Below are 21,245 nucleotides of genomic sequence, written 5' to 3'. Positions count from 1 at the left end.
TTAAGATTTCCTCTTTCCCACAAAAGGATTGCCTTATTATTATTCGCTTCTTCCGTGGTTGATTTATTTCACTTTCAATAAATGATGAATTTAATAAATTCAAAGTAAAAACAAATTCACGATTATACTAATAATGTTATTATTCAAAATTTAACTTCCTCCTCTTTATGTCTATCTTTTATGTATCTTATTGAGAACTTCCTGTTACTATTCCTCTGTACGCGAGGCTGACTACCTTATACACTACTTTATTTGATTTATTATCGCTTTACTTCTCATCATTCATTATTCATTTATTTTCCTTTTATATTACCTATTTAATTTTTAATTTATTTCACTTCTCAATCATATTGCCACCCGGTTCGTGTCCTTTCACCCGCAGTGGGATTGTGCCATTAATTGAGGCTTGATTATCATCATCACCCGCAGTACCCTCAGCACGAGCCTGGAACAGATAGACGGGTTGGTTGTTCAGGAGGCTCCGACAGACCGCAGGTACGTCAGAAAAAAAGTATTACGACAAGCTGCACTTTATTTTTCGCCTATTTATATATTCTTAAGCTTGCAGAAGTCGTCGTTTCGCACCGTTGCGAGTAGCACTGACGTTTAATGATAGCATATTGCGTTGCGTCGCTAGATTTCGTTTTCTAAATTTATGGCTCGTTTATTCCTGTGCGAGAGTGCTGACTTGTGAATTTCTCGCCCAGCTTTTCCGCTGAAAATGGAGGTAAATCAGTGCATTCATACGGTTTCCGCCAGCCATGCTAGCGTGCACGCGTCACATGTTGAAGTATTGTCTCCCGAATTCCCTTGTGATCTCGTGCTGCGCCGGGGTCACCGCGCTCGCAGTGCTTTTGCGATAAGAACCTTTCATCCGAGACAGCGCCGTGCTTTTGCAGCAAATGTAGAACCCCTTGTTTTTTAGCCGCTTGTACTGCCCAATAAGAACATAAATGTGTGCTCCAGGCTTCAGAAGAGATGTGCACATGAAAGAGCTACAGGGTTACCAAAATTAATCCGATGCCACCTGCTACGCGGTGGTTCTCAATGCGGCTTACTGTATTGCTTTACCACGGAATAGCTTACCATTTGACGTAGTAGTTCTACGGAAACCCGCAAGGTGGAGAGAAGTAATAAAGGGAAAATCAAACATCCACCCGTTCGTAGCAATTGTTACAAAGGAAATCCATACGGGTTCCTCAAAAGAAAAAAAAAACCTCAGAGTTGAAAAATTCGGCGTGGTCCGGGACTCGAACCTGGGACCGCCGCCTTTCTGGGGCAGCCGCTCCACCATCGGAGCTAACCAGGCGGCTAGAAGATGGCAGAGGGATGTCGAAGAACTACTACATCAAACACTTGCCTTTGCTTCGTGTTCTCGACAAATTCAACTTGCCATATTAAAAATGTCAAATTAAAAATGAACTAGCAAGTATGAAGTTCGCACCTCTAACACATTAAATTAAAGTAAAAATTCTACAAACTGTACCTTATATTACACCTTAAGGGGACGAAATTGATCTAATATACACTGTCCCAAAATATGCCTCTAATTTGTGGGCATGCTTCTTTTGCAAAATTTTGGCAACGTTGTAACACTTGACGTAAGCATTATACTCACAAATAAAATTTGTCCGCTTTACATGTTCCAACAGCTGCAGTTCACACGGTTGCTATATCCGTTTTTGGAGCAAGGTTACTAGCTTATAAAGTTTCGTCCTCTAATGTTTTAAGCTTACCAGTTATGGGGATTTTAGTAAAACATTACATGGTTCACAATCAACGTTTTCCTTCTTAGAGGCATTAAAATTTTTGTTTTCTTTCGCAAATGCAGCAAATTTCATTCAAATCAGATTGGCGCTTGTCTGGTAAAAGCATTTGCCGCTCTTACATTTGTTTGAATACGGGACATTGAAGTGGCCTCCTAGCTAAAGTTTTATCTTTAGGACAAAGGGCTATGAGCGTCTTCGCACACTTTATTCGCCATGAAAAGGCGCCAAATTGTTCACATTGCTACCTTGCTGAGTGATCAAGCGCAAATACGTCCGCAAAAGAAAGAGTTCCAGCACTGGGTTCTTAGAACCTGCACTGGCCACTGAACGGAGGCTCGCTAACAAAAGGGGCTTAAGCTCTCTGGCGTTCGGTAGATTCGCCACACGTTCGTCTTAGAACGTGACTGCAGAGAAGCAATGCACTCTGTTTCTTTTCAACGCGAAGCATTCATCTCCGATTCAAGCCACATTTTGTGCTGCATGTTTTGGTGTGTAGCTTACATGTTTACCGGCGTTTTGTGGGCCGATACCTCAGATAGCGCATTCTAAGGTTACGTGCCATTGGGTTTGTACTCCTGCGGCCACTGGTCGCCGTCACGTACCGGATATTAAAACGAACATTCTTCGCAATACCAACGTACGTCGCACTCTTGTCTTCGAAGTTATTTCTTCATTCCTCGGGGCAAGCGTTATTCCCGCTCTAATACATACATACATACATACATACATACATACATACATACATACATACATACATACATACATACATACATACATACATACATACATACATACATTAAATCTAAAATAAATTTGTTAAAAAAATGAGATTGTGGGGTTTTACGTGCCAAACCCACGTTCTGATTCTGAGGCACACCGTAGTGGAGAGCTCCGGAAATTTTGACCACCTGGGGTTCTTTAACGTGCACCTAAATCTAAGTACACGGGTGTTTTCGCCCCCATCGAAATGCGGCCGCTGTGGCCGGGATTCGATCCCGCGACCTCGTGCTCAGCAGCCGAACACCATAGCCACTGAGCAACCACGGCGGGTTGAAAAAGACTTGTTCCCAGCGGCTGGCAGCTACAGCTATGGCATAACCTCCACGGGTCGCATGATGACTGAGACTGATCCTACGGGCGTGACTATTGCAATTTTAAGACGATAGAAAGCTTCGGTTTTATAATGCATGATACACCGTTTTTTTCAACGTGTGCATTGTTAAATCTATCCGTCTGTTCGTTTTGAAATCCTGCTTTCTGCTGCAGTGCGCAATACTGCGCTAGTCTTCACCTTTTACTCATGTGCAGCTTTTGCTTCTTTAGCGCGCATGATTCTGTGATTACATGTAGTGGCGCTGCCAATCTGCTGTGTTTTCTAGAACTGCCTGGGTATGTTTACACTTCCACACCATGTACTCGCTTTGTATTTTGTTTGACTAGGGTTTGATCATGCGCATGTTCGTGTGGGACAAAGTGATAAGTGTCTGGTGTCGAGAAATACAACTGTGACGCGACTACACTTGCATTCACTCTCACGAAGGCCGGTCCTCTGGCCGAAACGTCAGTAAAAACACATGCCTTAGCTTGCGTGTTTTTTTTTTCTTTTTGAATATTGTACCTTCGGGTCTGGCGCGAAAGCCTTCGTGGTGTATGCACACACACACACACACACACACACACACACACACACACACACACACACACACACACACACACACACACACACACACACACACACACACACACACACACACACATATATATATATATATATATATATATATATATATATATATATATATATATATATATATATATTAGTTATAAGAAGCCAACAAACACTCACACCAAGGACAACACAGGGGAAATTACTAGTGCTTAATAAGTGAAATAAAGAAACGATAAATTAATGGAAAGTACAGTGGATCAAAAAACAACTTGCCGCAGGTTAGAACCGAACCCACAACCTTCGCATATGTATATATATATATATATATATATATATATATATATATATATACACACACGTGCCGAGCTTGTGATGCCAAAACGATCTATGGTGTTGCGCTGCTGAGCACGAGGTCGCGGGATCGAACACCGGCCACGGCGGCCGCATTTCGATGGGGGTGAAATGCGAAAACACCCGTGTACTTAGATTTAGGTGCACGTTAAAGAGCCGCAGGTGGTCCAAATTTCTGGAGCCCTCCACTACGGCGTGCCTCATTATCAGAAAGTGGTTTTGGAACGTAAAACCCCATAAGTTAATGTAATTGTTAACAACGCAGATGACGCTGTGCAACTGGTCATGATATATACAGTGCAAGATGTAGAGTGGATGACGATATGTGTAGATGGTGAAGTTGTAAGTCAGGCATCGGTTGCGTTCATAACATATATATATATATATATATATATATATATATATATTATATATATTGTACTGAAGAAGAATGAGCAGTAGGCACTGCTTAGAGAAAGACGACGACGACGAGTGCTTGGAAGGCTTGTGCCTGTGTCGCCGAAGCTGGCTGCGGTGCTCTGCTATCTGAGCGTTTTAGCAATCGAACTATAACGCCTCTTGACAATATATATATATGTATATGTAAATATATAATGGTTCGGTGACCGGATGTATATAGGGAACATCTAGCACGGAAGCATAATAACGTAACCATTATTCCGTAGACGCATGCTGGGACAGGCATAATTTGACACGTTTAAGATTGTTCCCGCGTGAAAGCCGAATCATTCAGACATTTGGTGCGTCCCTAATTGGCCACGTATCCGTGCTTCGATAGCCAGAATAGTAAATCCTTAGGAGTTTCTCATGTTCAAGCCAACTCGCTAAGACGCTTGTAATGCTTGGGATTACCAAAGTATTCAAGAACATTTGCATTACGTAGACGTCAACTCCTGTGGAGTACGGCAAATTTTGTTTCTCGAGAGATGTAGTTTGCGTTGGAATACCTGTTTCATGGCAACACGTACACTCTTCTCCGACATACAACAGGTTTACCCTGCAAAATCCAAGAGGACAGACGAAAAAGGCGAAGAACCGTCGATACAATGTCTCTGCGAGAATTCGTCATTTAAACCTTCAGTTGCCTCCGAGCTCTTGCCCCAGGGTCTTCCATCAGTTACAAGCTGTCAAAAGTAAAAACGGCAGAATACCTTTGAAGAACGCCGCACGCGCCCGCTACTTGACAGACAACACAAAAGTCTAGGGCCCATCGGCTGCACAATGGCGTCAGAGGAGAGGTTGACGCTGAAGGCTGCCACGAAAGCCCATGGTGCGCCGTCGCTCAGCTGTGACCAGTCCCAGGCCTCGTCGGTCCTTGCTCCGGAGCGTGGGGCCTCGACGAGGCCAACCTCGACCCAGAGTCACCTCGCGTCTCCGAGCTCGACCGCGGAAGCGCCGCCTCCCCCAGCGCCCTCTCGTCCGAGCCTCGGAGCCGTGGCCGTCGTCAGCTCGCTTCCCACGCACGAGCCGCAGCTGTGGTACTGCTGCCCGCACTGCGAGAGGATGTGCCCGAACAGAAACACGTTGGCCGTTCACGTGCGCATCCACATGGAAGATAAGCCTTTCAAATGCGCGCTGTGTCACGCTGCCTTCACGACGAAGTCGTTTCTGATTGACCATGTGAAGAAGCACAGCACTGTCAAAGCTTGGACATGCGACGTGTGCTTCCAACCCAACTGCGCCAAGCACGACATCCGGCTTCACGTTCGTCGTCGGCAGACCGGGGCGCGACCGTTCAGGTCCGATCACCGCAACAAGGCATTCGCCGTCTATACGGGTCTGGCGGTAAGGGCGTCTCCCCTCTTTCACACGTGTATCGCACATCCAGGGTGTCCCAACTATCCTGCATCAAGATTTAAAAATATGCAAATGCCACGTAGCTAGACGCAACCAAGGTCATGTTGCTTGCCGTCGCGTGGAGATACTGTGATTATGTTGTGCATTGCTCGTAACTACATAATTTGTCTTAATTAATCAACTTCTCAATTATTAGAATAAAACTGTCAATGACGAAATTGTAGAGTTACATAAAAACTGCCGATGCAGCTTTCTGCTGCTGAGTAGATGTTACGCAAAAGTGTTTTCCGAAGTGAAGAAAGCCCGCCGATAAACGCGAAATTGTTACGATTGTTACGAATACACGCGAAATGAATACACGCAAGGCACTTTGCGTATATTCGCGCGCTTCTTTCATGCTCTTCAAAACTTGTGAATGTATCACATATTAACCAACAGAAAGCTGTATCGGCAGTTTTTCATGTTGCTCAACAATTCTCTCATTCACACTTTTCACCTAATTATTATAATTGGGAAGTTGACTACGACTAATTATGTACTTAGGCGCAAGGCAAAAAAAATAATCGGAGCATATCCAAGCGACGGCAAACAATATAACCTTGGTTCTGTCCAGCTACGTAGCATTTACACATATTCAAATCATGGTGCGTGATAACTTGGAACACTCTGTATAATGGTTCCGTTCATCCTGCAATGTCGACAATTTCTTTTGTTCTTCCGGCATAATGATAGAGCCTTGCTGGTATTTGCTTCTGTATACAGGGTGTTTCAAGTAACTTGAACCAAGTATTTCAAAAAAGTGGTTAGCTGTAGCTGAATTAAATCAACGGCGTATGATTTGCCGTAATGTGGCACTCCTAAGAGTACGAATTATTTTAAATGTTTATTATCCACTTTAGGGCCTAGTGGAGGGGATTCTGAAATGAGCGATCCAATTTTTTGTGGCACTGTACCTGCTGCATGGGTATTTTTTTCGGCGTTAAAAGACAGTCCGCAATATATGAATTAAAACCACGTGACTGCGCTCATGCGCTAACGCACTGTATCGCGCTCAACCGCGGTCGTGCGAAAGAACAGTGCACGCGGACCGTGGCGACGTGAGCGGCCACGGATCTAGGCACCGCCTTCGCAGTGCGTCAGCATCTTCGGCGGCAGCACAGTGAAAGGAAGCGCCGCCGTCTCTGATGCGTGATTGGCTCGACGCATAGTTGAGAGCGCTGCAATACGATAGCGCACGAGCGCAGTCACGTGATTTTATTTCAAATTTCGCGGGATTTCTTTAAACACCGAAAAAAATCGCACGCCGCATCTACAGTGCCACAAAAAATTGGATCGGTCTTTTCTATGAAGCAACGAACTGTACTTGGCTTTGAATTAAAATTAAAAATCTTGCAGAATTCACCATGGTTAATTATCTATTTAACCGGAATAAAATGGATGGATGATGGATTGATGGACGGACGGACGGATGGACGGATGGACGGATGGATGGATGGATTTTATGAGCGTCCCCGTTTGAAGGGTACGCTGGGTTGCGCCACCAAGCTCTTGCTATTATACTGCCTAATCGTCCTGCTTAGGTTTAAAAAAAACTGGAAAAAGAAATGCGCGATGAATTCTCAAATTCCAATTTTTTGACCCACTATTGTGAACTTATGCTTTTGCACGTCACCCGGGCGACTTCCACGGGTGACGTGCAAAAGCATAAGTGCATTTCGATGGGGGGCGAAATGCGAAAACACCCGTGTACTTAGATTTAGGTGCACGTTAAGAAACCCCAGGTGGTCAAAATTTCCGGAGTCCTCCACTACGGCATGCCTCATAATCGGAAAGTGGTTTTGGCACGTAAAACCCCAAATATTATTATTATTTTGTACGTCTCCGTTTTTTGTCCTTTGTCTACTTCCACCAATCCTCCAATCGCCTCTTACTAATCTATATTGACACGTGTACTTGTCTTCATCGGGCGGCACGTTTCACCGCCTAACAAATGTTATGGCACAGCGCAGGACGCGCTTGCATGTGTGAGAAGTTTCTGGAATGTTATCGATGGTTTTATCCACTGTCTGTGACCGAAACTTGTGTTCTCTGATTGCATGTGTGCGCGACGCGAATAATGTAGAACTTTGTGGAAGTCGCGCGGGTCCCAGCGATTAGTCTGGAACATTCGACGATTGATCTATAAAAGCCGACGCGCTTGACCCCCTGATCAGATTTTCGACAATGGCCAACCGTGTTCGCCGCTATCGTTGTGCTATAAGTGTAGCCTGTCTTCTGGGCATAGGTTCGCCTAATAAAAGTTAGTTTTGTCGTTCACAGTATTGCTACTGTGTTCTTTTACGTCACCACCACTTGAAATCTGGTGGAGGTTCTTTACGTTCATGTACCGGACGCCCCCGACAAGCCGTAATTCAAGCCCGGACCGCAAAGAGAACACCAACGTAGTCCCGGACCATCGAGCAAGCCACCGTCTTCAACAGCTGCCCCCGGAGCACGGACATCCACCTGAGAAGACCAAGAAGATTGTGGCCAAGACAACCCCAATGGCAGCCCCAGCGTCCCCCATCGTGCTGCAGCAGTCCAGGGAACCACCGACGTTCCGCGGTTCCACATTTGAGGACCCGGAAAGCTGGCAGGAAACGTATGAGAGGGTCACTACTTTTAACAGCTGGGCAAGTGACGACAAGCTGCGACATGTCTATTTCGCATTGGAGGATGCCGCCAGGACGTGGTTCGCGAATCGAGAAGCCACCTTGACGACGTGGGACCTGTTCCGAAGCGGCTTCCTGCAAACATTTACAAGCGTCGTGCGAAAAGAGCGAGCCCAAGCTCTACTGGAGACCAGAGCGCATCTGCCGAATGAGACGGTCGCGATCTTCACTGAGGAAATGACCCGTCTGTTCCGCTACGCCGACCCGGAAATGTCATAGAAGAAAGTCCGCCTACTGATGCGTGGTGTAAAGGAGGAACTTTTCGCCGGAATGGTAAGAAGAACACGGAAGGCCGTCGACGAGTTTATTCGTGAGGCGACGAATATCGAGAAGACACTGGAATTGCGGAATCGAAAATTCGACCGACGCATCAAGCCACCAAGCTACGCCGGCGTTCAATCAGTGCCGACCGACGACCTGCGCCAGACCATCCGGGCAGTCGTACGAGGGGAAGTTCAGAAGATCTTCCCTTCATCGCAACCTCAAGTGGCCTCAATCGCCGAAGTTGTCAAAGAAGAAGTCCAGCGATCGCTCAGAGTTCCCGAGGTACAATCACAATCATCGCAGCCCCAGCCAGTAGCGATGACCTACCCCGCCGTCGCCCGCCTTCAAGGTCCCCCTCCACGACCGCGCCAGGGCCCTGTAACGCCGCAATTCCGTCGACCACTGCCGACGCCGCCAGCATGCCCACCCGTCGCCCAGCGCAGCTACCCGAGGAAGACAGACGTTTGGCGCGCTCCTGACCCCCCGCCCGCTCTGCTACCACTGCGGGGAAGCCGGCCATGTGTACCGCCGATGCCCATACCGCGACCTGGGATTGCGAGGGTTCGCCGTAAACGCACCGCGCCCTCGGGTAGGTGAACGCCCTCGTGACATCGCTGACTACCTCGCCGCTACTCAGCGGAGCCCTCGATGGCCATTCCGGTCGCCGTCACCAGGCTGCTACCTATCGCCGCAGCGCCGTCCATACACTGGCCCAGCGCGGCGCCGCTCTGCGAGCCCATATCCGGAAAACTAAAAAGAGTAACCGATGGAGGTGCGGTTGCTGTTCGTCGAACTGACAGAGATCCTCCGTCGCCTACAAAGACTACGAAGAGACTACCTCGACGACATAACAACGACACGCCGCCGTCCCGACGAAGTCAAGAAGGCAAGACTACACCGACAAACGACGACTTGACAACGCGACGTTCCAACTTCAGTTCAACACGACGCAACCGTGATCCGACGCCAAGACCTAACTGCAACGCCATACACACAACCACCGACCTCGACGTGCTTCTCGACGGCCAAGCAGTTACCGCCTTAGTGGACACAGGGGCTGATTAATCCGTAATGAGTGGAGTTGAAGAAAGTTAAGACCGCATTGGAGGGCCTTCAAATTCGGACCGCTGGAGGACACCTCATCACGCCGACAGGAATCTGCACGGCAAGAATAACAATTCATTACCGGACTTGCCCTGCCACCTTCGTTATCCTCCAAAAGTGTTCACGAGACGTCGTTCTCGGTATGGACTTCCTGAACCAACACGGAGCAATCATCGCCCTGAAGTCGAAGTCAATAACGCTGTCGGAAGATAAAGCGATACCGCCGGAGAACCGTCGTAGTCACCACGCCTTGAGTTTGCTCGAAGATCAAGTGAGCATCCCGCCTCGCTCCAGCATTGCTATTTCGGTCGGCACCAAAACACCCGCTGATGTAGAAGGCGTCACCGAAGGCGACCAATATCTACTGCTCGACCGTGAAACTGCGTCGCAAGAGGGATCACTCGTCTGCATGGAGGGGAAACTGAAGTGTTGCTGACGAACTTCAGTCAGAAGTTCAAGCACATCAACAAGGGCACGACGATCGCGTACATCGATGAAATTCGGGAAACCAGTAATGCATTTGTCCTCTGGGATTCCACCGCATCTACGCCGAAGACCATGGTTCCCGAACCAGACTACGACATTAATCCAAGTCTACCCGTGATTACGCAACAGCAGCTCAGAAGTCTGCTCCGACGATACAAAGGCTGTTTTTCGACGCCAACGAGGATTCAACAAACACCAGTCGCCAAGCATCGCATAATCACCGGAGTGCGCTCGACCACTCCGCCAGAGCCCTTACCGAGTTTCCCCCGAGAACGTGATGCTATAAGAGAACAAGTCGACGAAATGCTGCGCGACGACATCATCCAGCCATTGAAAAGCCTGTGGGCATCCGCTGTTGTCCTGGTAAAGAAAAAGGACGGAACCCTACGTTTCTGCGTCGATTATCGTCGACTGAACAAGATCACGAAGAAGGACGCATACCCCCTTCCACGGATAGACGACGCATTGGATCGGCTCTGCAATGCTAAATACTTCTCGTCGATGGACCTCAAGTCTGGCTATTGGCAAATAGAAGTCGACGAAAGAGATCGCGAAAAGACCGTCTTCATCACCCCAGACGGCCTCTACGAGTTCAAGGTTATGCCATTTGGACTGTGCTCGGCGCCTGCAACGTTCCAGCGTGTGATGGACACGGTTTTAGCAGCATTGAAGTGGCAGACCTGCCTCGTTTACTTGGATGACGTCGTTGTCCTCGCAGGAAATTTCGACGATCACCTTAGGCGGCTTGCAACAGTACTCGAGGCAATCAAGACATCAGGGCTCACTCTGAAGCCGGGAAAGTGCCGCTTCGCTTACGATGAGCTTCTGTTCCTAGGTCACGTTATCAGCAAGTCTGGAGTCCGCCCCGACACGCTGAAGACAGCTGCCATCGCAACGTTCCCGCAGCCCATCGACAAGAAGGCAGTGCGTAGATTTCTTGGCATGTGGGCCTACGACAGGCGATTTGTTAAGGCGTTTTCACGCATCTCTGAGCCTCTGACACAGCTAAATAAATATCACGTCGAGTTCAAGCGGGAAACGCCGCAGGCCGACGTATTTCAAGAACTCAAACGACGCATGCAGCCGCCACCCGTACTTGCGCGCTTCGACGAGCACGCCGATACCGAAATCCACACTGACGCCTGCAGCCTAGGCCCCGGTGCCGTCCTAGTCAAGAGAAAAGATGGACTTCAACACGTGATAGCTTACGCTAGCCGGTCGTTGTCAAAAGCGGAAGGCAATTATTCTAAAACGGAAAAAGAATGCCTCGCCATCGTTTGGGCTACAGCGAAATTCTGCCCTTACCTATATGGCAGGCCATTCAAAGTGGTCAGCGACCATCACGCTTTGTGTTGGCGAGCTAACTTAAAGGACCCTTCCGGATGGTTGGCACGATGGAGTCTCAGACTACAAGAATACGACATCACTGTAACAAACAAGTCCGGACGAAAACACTCAGATGCCGATTGCCTATCACGCGCCCCCATTGACCCACCGCCGCAAGATGACGAGGATGATGACGCCGTCCTTGGAATAATGAGCGCAGAAGACTTCGCCGAGCAACAACGAGGGGACCCGGAGCTAAAAGCCCTAGTCGAGTATTTGGAAGGGCACACCGACGTGGTCCCTAGAGCATCTAAGCTTGGATTGTTTTCGTTCACGCTTCAAAACAACCTACTCGTGAAGAAGAACTTCTCACCAGTCCGCGCCAATTACCTTCCTGTTGTTCCGTCGGTTCTGCGTCCAGAAGTACTGCACGCCCTACATGACGATCCGACTGCTGGGCACTTCGGTTTCTCCCGGACGCTATCGAGGATACAAGAAAGGTATTACTGGCCGCCCCTAACCGCCGATGTCACCCGTTACGTTAGGACATGCCGAGACTGTCAGCGACGCAGGACACCACCGACATGGCCAGCCGGATTACTAAAGCCAATGGAGCCACCTTACCGACCTTTTCAGCAGATCGGTATGGACTTGTTGGGACCGTTTCCGAGATCAACTTCCGGAAATAAGTGGATTCTCGTGGCGATGGACTATCTCACCCGCTTCGCTGAAACTAAAGCTCTACCGAAAGGCAGCGCAGCCGAAGTGGCGAAATTTTTCGTCGAGAACATCCTGCTGCGACATGGTGCTCCAGAAGTCCTCATCACCGACAGAGGAACGGCTTTTACAGCAGAGCTCACGCAACCCATTCTGCAATACAGCCAGGCAAGTCAGAGGAGTAGAACTGCCTATCATCCGCAGACGAATGGTCTTACGGAGCGGCTAAATAAGACCCTCGGCGACATGCTAGCGATGTACGTCGACGTCGAACACAAGACCTAAGATGCCGTCCTGCCGTACGTAACATTCGCTTACAACACGGCGGTGCAAGAAACAACACAGATCACGCCATTTAAGCTAGCCTATGGCAGGAACCCGACGACGACGCTCGACGCCATGCTGCTGCACGTCACTCACAAGGACAATCTTGACGTCGTTATCTCCAGCGCGCCGAAGAAGCCCGCCAGCTCGCCCACCTGCGGATCAAGAACCAGCAGAGGACCAACAGCCGACACTACAACCTCCGACGACGCTTCTTCGAGTACCAGCCCGGCGACCGTGTTTAGGTATGGACCCCGATACGCTGACGAGGACTCTGTGAGAAACTACTCCGACGCTATTTCGGACCTTACAAGGTCATCCGACGTATTGGCGCTCTGGACTATGAGGTCTTGCCAGACGGCATTTCGCATTCACAGCGGCGCCGCGCACGATCTGAAGTGGTCCACGTGGTGCGCCTTAAACCCTTTTGTGGACGCTGACGAACTTCCTATTTTTGTTGTTTTCTTTCCTACGGGTGCGTTTGTTTATTACTTTCGTTTGTTGGCAGCATCAGGTCGAGGCTATTTAAGAGGGGGGGGTATCGACACGTGTACTTGTCTTTATCGGGCGACACGTTTCACCACCTAACAAATGTTATGGCACAGCGCAGGGCGCGCTTGCTTGTGTGGGAAGTTTGTGGAATGTTGTCGATGCTTCCATCCCCTGTCTGTAACCGAACCTTGTATAGTCTGATCGCATGTGTTCGCGACGCGAATAATGTAGAACCTTGTGAAAGGCGCGCGGGTCCCAGCGATTAGTCTGGAACATTCGACGATTGATCTATAAAAGCCGACGCACTTGACCCGCTGATCAGATTTTCGACAATCGCCGACCGTGTTCGACGCTATTGTTGTGCTATAAGTGTAGCATGTCTTGTGGGCATAGGTTCGCCCAATAAAAGTTAGTTTTGTCGTTCACAGTATTGCTACTGTGTTCTTCTACGTCACCACCACGTGACAATATTGCGGACACGTTTACTTTCCCCCCTCTGTCGTCGAACCGAAGGACTTTAAGGAGTCCAGTAGTGCCTAAATCGACCACTGGGCAGAGATGTTCATACTCTAACTAAACGTGCTCCATCGTTTCCCTAGCTTTACCCCAGCAAGCACTATGCTTCTTGCTTATTATATCTCGCTTTATTGGTGCGTGTTATATGGCATCCTGATCAAGCTTCGAAAAGTAATGAGCTTACCTTTGATTTATCATAAATTGTTTTTTTCCTCATTTAGTTCTTCCCTTTTAAGTAGTTACTAATGGCAGGTTTCCTGTCAATTGCCACCACCCATGAGTTTATTTAAGCCTCTCTGACTTTTCGTTTGGTGCTCTTTGTTGCTGTGTTGCTCACTCTACAAGCCGCATACATTCTCGTAAGCTTCCTAATTCATTTGCTCCACTGGGAATCAATACATGTCCTGTACAAATACCTCAACACTCTCCCAGCCCATTTACTTTCTTGCATATTCCTCAGTCGTTCTTCATAATCAATTTTACTCCGAGCTTCCTTCACTTCAAAACTTATCCTGCCCATATCAAACTGCACAACTTCATTTGTAGTGTTCCCGTGAGCGCCCAATGCGAGGCGTCCAACTGAAATTTGTTTACCGTCGACTCCTGAATGTAGCCCTGATTTCAAGCAAACACGCGCATTTCCAAAAGTAAGTCCGGGAACCACTAAATCTTTCCACATACTTCGGAGTACCTCGTACCTATTGTATCCCCATAGCGCTCAGTGCGTCATTATGGCTGCACTTCTCTTGCCCTTTACTGTTATTGTTTTTTTCCTGTTTCCATTTATCAATTTCCTTGGTTTGTCCATATACGAAGCTATTTATATTCTTTTACCCGAGGTATTTCCTGGCCCTGTCTTGCCACTGTCCCTTCACTGTTTCATTGAATGCCATAACACCTGATTTTATAACGCTAAATTACAAACCTAAGTTATCGCCTAAGTCCACAGATATTAGCCAGACCACCCGCCGTGGTTGCTCAGTGGCTATGGTGTTGGGCTGCTGAGCACGAGGTCCCGGGATCGAATCCCGGCCACGGCGGCCGCATTTCGATGGGGGCGAAATGCGAAAACACCCGTGTGCTTAGATTTAGGTGCACGTTAAAGAACCCCAGGTGGTCAAAATTTCCGGAGTCCTCCACTACGGCGTGCCTCATAATCAGAAAGTGGTTTTGGCACGTAAAACCCAAAATATTATTATATTAGCCAGACGTTGGAAATCACTTTCCTTGTTAGCTAGTAACACAATGTGGTCCGCATAAGATAAACGTCTAAGCTGCTGCTCTACTACTGTACCTGCCTGTTTGTATGATAGTATAAGCCCGATATTCCTTCTTTCTAGCGCCCTCTCCAGCCTCACCATGCAGGTCATAAACGGCAGTGTGGTTAAAGGGCACCCCTGCTTCAGTCCCTTGTTGATGTCAACTTTCTTATCGCTCCGTATCCCTTGCCATTCAAAGCAAACGGTATTTTCTAAGTAAATCGTCCTCATAAGCGGTAGGCAATCGTCGCCTTAGCCTTCCCCTTCCAGAATATCCTATCAAAATGTTGCGATATACGTTGTCATAATCTCCTGTAATGTCTAAAAAGGACACTTATAACGGTCTGCTTTCTGCTCTTGATATTTCAATACATTGAGTAAGAACAAATAAGTTATCATCCAAACGCCTACCTATTCTGACGCCATTCTGAAGTTCTCCCAAAATGCCATTATTAACTGCCCATGCTTGCAGGCTTAATTTGATTGCCTGCATTGCTAACTTCTATATTACCGATGTAGTGGTCAACGGTCTATACGAGCGAATTCTATCTTTCTCCCCTTTACCTTTATAAATCAAATTCATTCTACTTTGTCGCCAACTGTCTGGTATTCTTCTATCCTTCAAAGTATTTTTCCGCTGCTTTCACCAGAGCTTTCTTACTTTTTGTTCCCAGTTCATTAATCAGCCAAACGAGAACCTCGTCTAGCCCAGTGGCTGTACGCTTAGGAATATTCTCTTCGCCTTTCTTCCAGTAGAAATTCGTCAGCACCAGCTCCTTTTCTATCTTGTTCTCTTTATTGCTCTTGTTATATACAATCACATCATTTCCTTGGAAAAATACAGCTGCTATATTTCGGATTTTTTTTAATGCCACTTCTCCTTCCAGTTTGATTCCATCTTCGTCTGGGATATGTTTTTGTATTGTTGTTGACTTCCTGCCTAATATTTGTATGTGGTCGCAAAGTATTATATGTGCTGCCTTCTTTTTCTCACGTATTTGTGACAACCAACGTTCACTTTGACCTCTTATCTCTGCTTGCACTAGTATTCTAATCATATGCTTTTTCTCCCGGTTTATTTCCCATTTACCGGCCAATTCATCCTGTGGCAGCTGCGCCTGCTTTCCTTTCCTGCGCTCTCAGGATGCTTTCTGTCGTTCAGCGATCGCCTCTCTTATCTCGCTGTTCCATCATCTTTTGGGATTCTTTTTTACTTTCCAACGAACATGTTTTTCTTTCCGTATTTCTGCCGTTATTACCGTTAGAAGCTCACTATATTTCCAACTCCTTGGCCGTTTACCAAGTTCTTCCTTGACTCTAGTTACTATATTTGTTATTTGTACAGCGTTCAAATTTGTAGTGGTCATTTTGCACTCCTTGCTCTCTTTTCCAACTACATATCCCGTTTTCAACATGATGCGTTTGTGGTCACTTTCTATGCTTCTATACCCTTCCTCGTCAATGATCATTTCTCTCAACTTATCATGAATTCCTTCCGTCATCATACAGTAGCCAACGGTCGATTGCTGGTTTTCCACTTCCCACGTAATTTGCCCTTCGCTCTTAGGCTTTGTATTCACGATTACGAGGTAACGTTGCACACAAAGATCTAGCATTGACTTCCCGTTGTCGGTATAGCCATCTTGATCCTGTATGTGGCCATTCATGTCACCTAGTAGGATAATTTCGGCATCATTCCCGAAACCCTCAATATCAGCACTTATGCATTCCACTAACTCTTGATTTGTCTCTGCACAATTATTTCCAGTCCACAAATGCGTTAAGCCCACCGAACTCTAAGGAGCGCCACATTACGGCAAGCCATATGCCCTTGGTTTCATTTCACTAGGGCTAACCACCTTCTATTGTAATCCTTGGTTCAAGTTTCGTGAAACACCCTGTATATACCAGCTTATTTGTTGACTGCATACAATATTCATTAAATTTTTTTTAGATATGCGTCCCGATAAATGTCGTAAAAATTGTCTGGCTTTCTACTTATTTTTTTACGTAATGTTTTTATATATGCCCATTGAAACACAACTTTAATTAATTTTCTGGATTTTCTCAGGGCCGCATTATCTTACGTTTTGACTGGTTGCCTGGATAATCTCGTTTTCTTCCCGCACCGATGACCGGATTTTCTCGTTTCATTCTCACTCCATTCTCATCTTGTGTGCCCGGATAACGGCTCTGGCTTTTGGTTCAAGGTCGTCTATGGTTGCCGACAAGGGTAGCTAAAAGCACTTGATGCCTGAATAAGCAAGAACTCCACGAAGGGCGGCGATAATTACCCGCGTACATTGTTTATCTTATCCGACTACCACCCGTTCACCTTTTGACAACTGTTCGAGTTATCGCTCGGCGAAAGGCGTTCCCGCTGGTATCAGAACATTCTCGCTTGTTGTAGCCGATTCATCTATTTTCTATATTGCAGTAAAACCTTGTCATCAGATTGCATGCACGACGCGAATAGTGTTGTACCTTCTGAAATGAAGGCGATAAGGTTGTAATTATCGACGAGTAACGTATAAATAGCCGACGCTTCCTAACCCATAAATCAGCTTTTTGAGGATCGCGAACGGTGCTCCCCGCTGTTTTGTTCTTTGAGTGTAACTTGTCTTTCATTCCACATGTTCTCCCGAGCGTTAGTTTCGTGACCCAGTCTTTGCTACTATCCGGTTATTCGCATTATTACACGTGAAAATACTAAGCTGGTCGGGCTTCATGGCCTGTGAAAGAAATCGAACTTCGAACCTTCATCGTGCAACTGATAGCATCTTCAACGGGGAAAGGCGAGGATCTTTTGTTCATGTGCGAGGCGCTCACGCCATTTGTTTGTACGTATCCCTAATCCCTTGGCCATCTTTCGTCGCTTCATCGTGAACAAGGCATCCACAGGGGAGCCACAAATCTCCATGTGTTCTTATGCGATCGGCATGTTTCTTCTGTGTATAGGTGCTTAGCAATTGTAGCTTACCTCGCCAACTTCCGCGCACTGAGAACGTCTGTTCTCTAGCCTCTGATAGACAGGAAAATACGTGCTCAACTGATGAAGTCTTAACCCCTGGTCCTTCTTAGCTCTGATAATTCATAATAAAGTTTTATGTCTGAGAAGTTCATCTATGCACTCGCGCAGTAGTTCGTTAACTGGCTACGTTAGGCAAACCGCGCTTAATGAAAGTTTCGTTGTGGCACCCAAATGTGTCGAGTTAGAAGAACGTACCCATCATATATGCAAGAGGTATCAAATGTGGAGTGACGGAAAGTTTCTTATGACCACTTTAAATTGTAAATAAATGTCTTTACCAATGCGGCGCATTGAAAACACCCGTGAGCTAACATTTAGGTACCCGTTAAACAACCCCAGGTGGTCTAACTTTCTGGATCCCCCCCCGCCCCCGCCGATGGCGTGCCTCATCATCAGAAAGCGGTTTTGGCATGTAAAACCCAATATTTAAGTTTTTTTAGCAATGCGGTGCATCGCTACAGTGCTTGAATGCTTAGAGCGTTATCATCGACAGCCATAGTGAGATGGGTTCAGCCAGAATGTCTCCTTTTCTAGAACGATTAAAATAGTCGGCATACTCCGTCGGTGTGGCCGCACGCACGCGCAATATGCAGCAGCCAGGAAACCTCGATTTCTTTTCCGCGCCGACGAGACAGTCCGCAACGCATCGAATAAGCTGTACAACCACCGCAATCCCATGTCGGCATCACGACACCGTCAGATCATCTTCAAATTTTATTTTTCTCCGGCAAAATCTAGACAGTGTCGAGGGCTAAAAGCTCCTCCAGGCAGCTTCACTGGCCGAAGCTGAAAATGTCGGGATAATATAATATAGAGCATTCTTTAGAACGCAGTCCAAGAAGTTCTTTTTACAAACAAAACAAGAATGAAAGTGTTTTAAGGGAAGTCTTTTTTCTTGTGCTTTTTTATACCATTATCTCTGTCGCCTCGAATTTCAGTGCAGAATTTTGGTGCAAACCCCTCCCCGTTGGGCACCCTTTCGTAATATAAATCTCAAATTACCATGGCTGCTTCCTCGTGTTGTTACTTTGGCTGCATTTCCTGGTTTATAATGGTACAAATGTGCCGTCATTATTTCATTTATTTCTTTATTCATTCATTCATTCTTCCGGAGCCCCCCGACAAGTCCCATGGGCCTTGTGTTGTTTTGGGACGCTAAATGTAAAGATTTGATTTATATTATTTTATTCGCTCAATCTCCGGCGCAGGGGCCCAAGGACACTCGCCCAGACGGGAGTCCCAACGTGTGTGAGGCCTGCGCGGCAAGCTTTGCATGCCGCAGTGATCTCCAAAAGCATTTTTTGACGATGCACGGAAATTCGAAATCCAACACTGGTGACAACCAGGGCAATACACCTAAGCTCCCGCAAGGCTATAGCCAGGTGCAGGGCAACCCGAAACTCCACATGTGTCACCTGTGCCCCGCCCGCTTCACCAGGAACTACTCGCTGGTGGTTCACCTCAGAACTCACGCCGACGACCGCCAGCACGGCTGCGACCAATGCGCCAAGCGCTTCGTCACTGTCTCCAGACTGAGGGAGCACATCCGGGCCGCCCACTCACCGCAACCTACGTTCGGCTGCAAGTACTGCCCCACGAAATGCGCATGGAGATCTTCGCTAACGTACCATGTGAAAAAGTGCCACCCGACTGCCGGAAAGGCATGAGTCTGGCGCGTCTCTGTATGACTGCCGGATGGTGTTTCCGCGCGCAAATAAAACGCGCTATGCGAAAAATCGTGTGCTGAATTTGAAGTGCTCAAGATGATCGAATAAGAAACTCCTCTGGTGCCAACGTTTCGACAAGGGGACGCGTTTCGGTAAGGGCAACAAGTACTTCTTTTGTCAAAAGCGCTACATTATAAGTATCCGTTTTATATAAACGCTCAGAAGAAACGCAGTTGCTGCCCTGACGAGGACAACACATTGTTCCAAAGGTTTCGAAACAGGTTCGTTCCCTCCCCACTGTTGGTCCCATCATCACCATAATGATGTACATCTGCCTTGCTCGTTCTGACAGCGGTGGCCTAGCGGCAGTTAGCGTTTGCTGATGAAAAGAAGGCCGCCGAGTCAGGTTCCCATAATGACGCTTGCAGGTCGTAAACTCTAACCGCAGAAATAATCCAAAACCTTTATATTGGAGCAAAGTTTAAAGGCTCTAGTTGGTCGCCATTTCTAGTGTCTGCTTCCGTCAGCAAAAATGTGGGCCGATCCTGGCGGCAGTGCAGGGCCAGGAGTACTGGCTTGCATTCTCCGTAAGGCAGAGGCTTCACGCACTCAGCAAAGGGAAGCGAATGTTGCGCACATTCTCGCGCGTACAACACACAGAAGAGTATACGTTTCAATAAAGAACCAGCGCGAAACAATCATCCGAACCACATAATTGATAATAGGATGCTCCTGATAACAATGTGAAGCATGTAGCGCTCCCTGCGTACTTTTCCTGATAAAGATTACTGTTGTGCAAGGCACCGCGCCGAAGGCAGCTTTTGACGTGGGGACTGACGTCCCTATAGCATTTCATATATAAACAAGCCTAGCAACTGATCAACGTTGCAGCACCGCTACGCGCAATGGCATGCTGGCAAAATTACCGTTACTCCCATTACTACCATTACTCTTAGTTACCATTACACCATATCAATAAACCATTCGATACCCCCCTAAGCAGTTGTAGTGGTGGTTTTCAACGGCTTCGCTGGATATCCACTTTAGCAGGGCCGGGATTTTTTTAATTATTCACTTCTTCGTATGGTATGAAGAACTTTATTTAGGTCCTGAGGGATCAGTCTGGGACTGATGCGGGCCGCTCCCACGTCGGTACAGAGAGGCCGAGCCCCTCTGCCATCACACGGGCCCTCTGGACAGCCCAGAGTTGGTCCGCCAGCACTTCACTGTGCAGCATTCGCTGCCACCACTGTTCACCTCGAGAACCATCACCGGCCAACGCCAAGCAGCGCCACAGCATGTGTTGTAAATCGAGCAAACCCCCACACTTACTACAATAGACTGAAACCCCGCAGTCCGGATTAATTTTATTCATGATGACTGGTTTAGGGTACGTCCGTGTCTGCAGAAGCCTTAATGTAACCGCCTGAGGCCTACTTAATTTAGGATGTGGCAACGGGAATGCCCTGCGCCCTAAGTAATAGTGCTTGGTGATTTCGTTGTGGGTTAACAGTTGGTCCCTGTACTCAGGAGCGGGAGATCCAGCCCCTTCAGGGAGTACACGGCACACTAAACCTCGTGCCTCCCTGTGCGCCACCTCGTTGAGGTTACGCGGGGCTCCCTCCACTGTCCCCATGTGCGCCGGGAACCAAGTAACGGTATGCGAAGTGATATCCCTACCCTGCAGCAGTCTGTTAGCCAGTTCCGCAACAAGTCCTCTCGAGAAGGCTGTAATCACAGATCGCGAGTCGCTAAACACCAA

At 47.5% G+C, this 21,245-nt stretch overlaps 1 protein-coding gene across 1 annotated transcript; it reads left to right on the top strand.

Annotated features, from left to right (window-relative positions):
- Positions 1-433: 433 nt before the first annotated feature.
- LOC142557962 (zinc finger Y-chromosomal protein-like) lies at positions 434-19,542 on the top strand. Its single transcript, XM_075670140.1, has 3 exons — positions 434-495; positions 4,780-5,574; positions 19,025-19,542. The coding sequence occupies exons 2-3, from the start codon at positions 5,011-5,013 to the stop codon at positions 19,481-19,483; spliced, it is 1,023 nt and encodes a 340-aa protein (XP_075526255.1). The 5' UTR covers positions 434-495; positions 4,780-5,010; the 3' UTR covers positions 19,484-19,542.
- The last annotated feature ends 1,703 nt before the right edge of the window (positions 19,543-21,245 follow it).

The sequence above is a fragment of the Dermacentor variabilis genome, chromosome 9 (genome assembly GCF_050947875.1).
Source record: "Dermacentor variabilis isolate Ectoservices chromosome 9, ASM5094787v1, whole genome shotgun sequence".
Taxonomy (NCBI): Eukaryota; Metazoa; Arthropoda; class Arachnida; order Ixodida; family Ixodidae; genus Dermacentor; species Dermacentor variabilis.
This window is presented reverse-complemented; position numbering and strand designations above follow the sequence as displayed.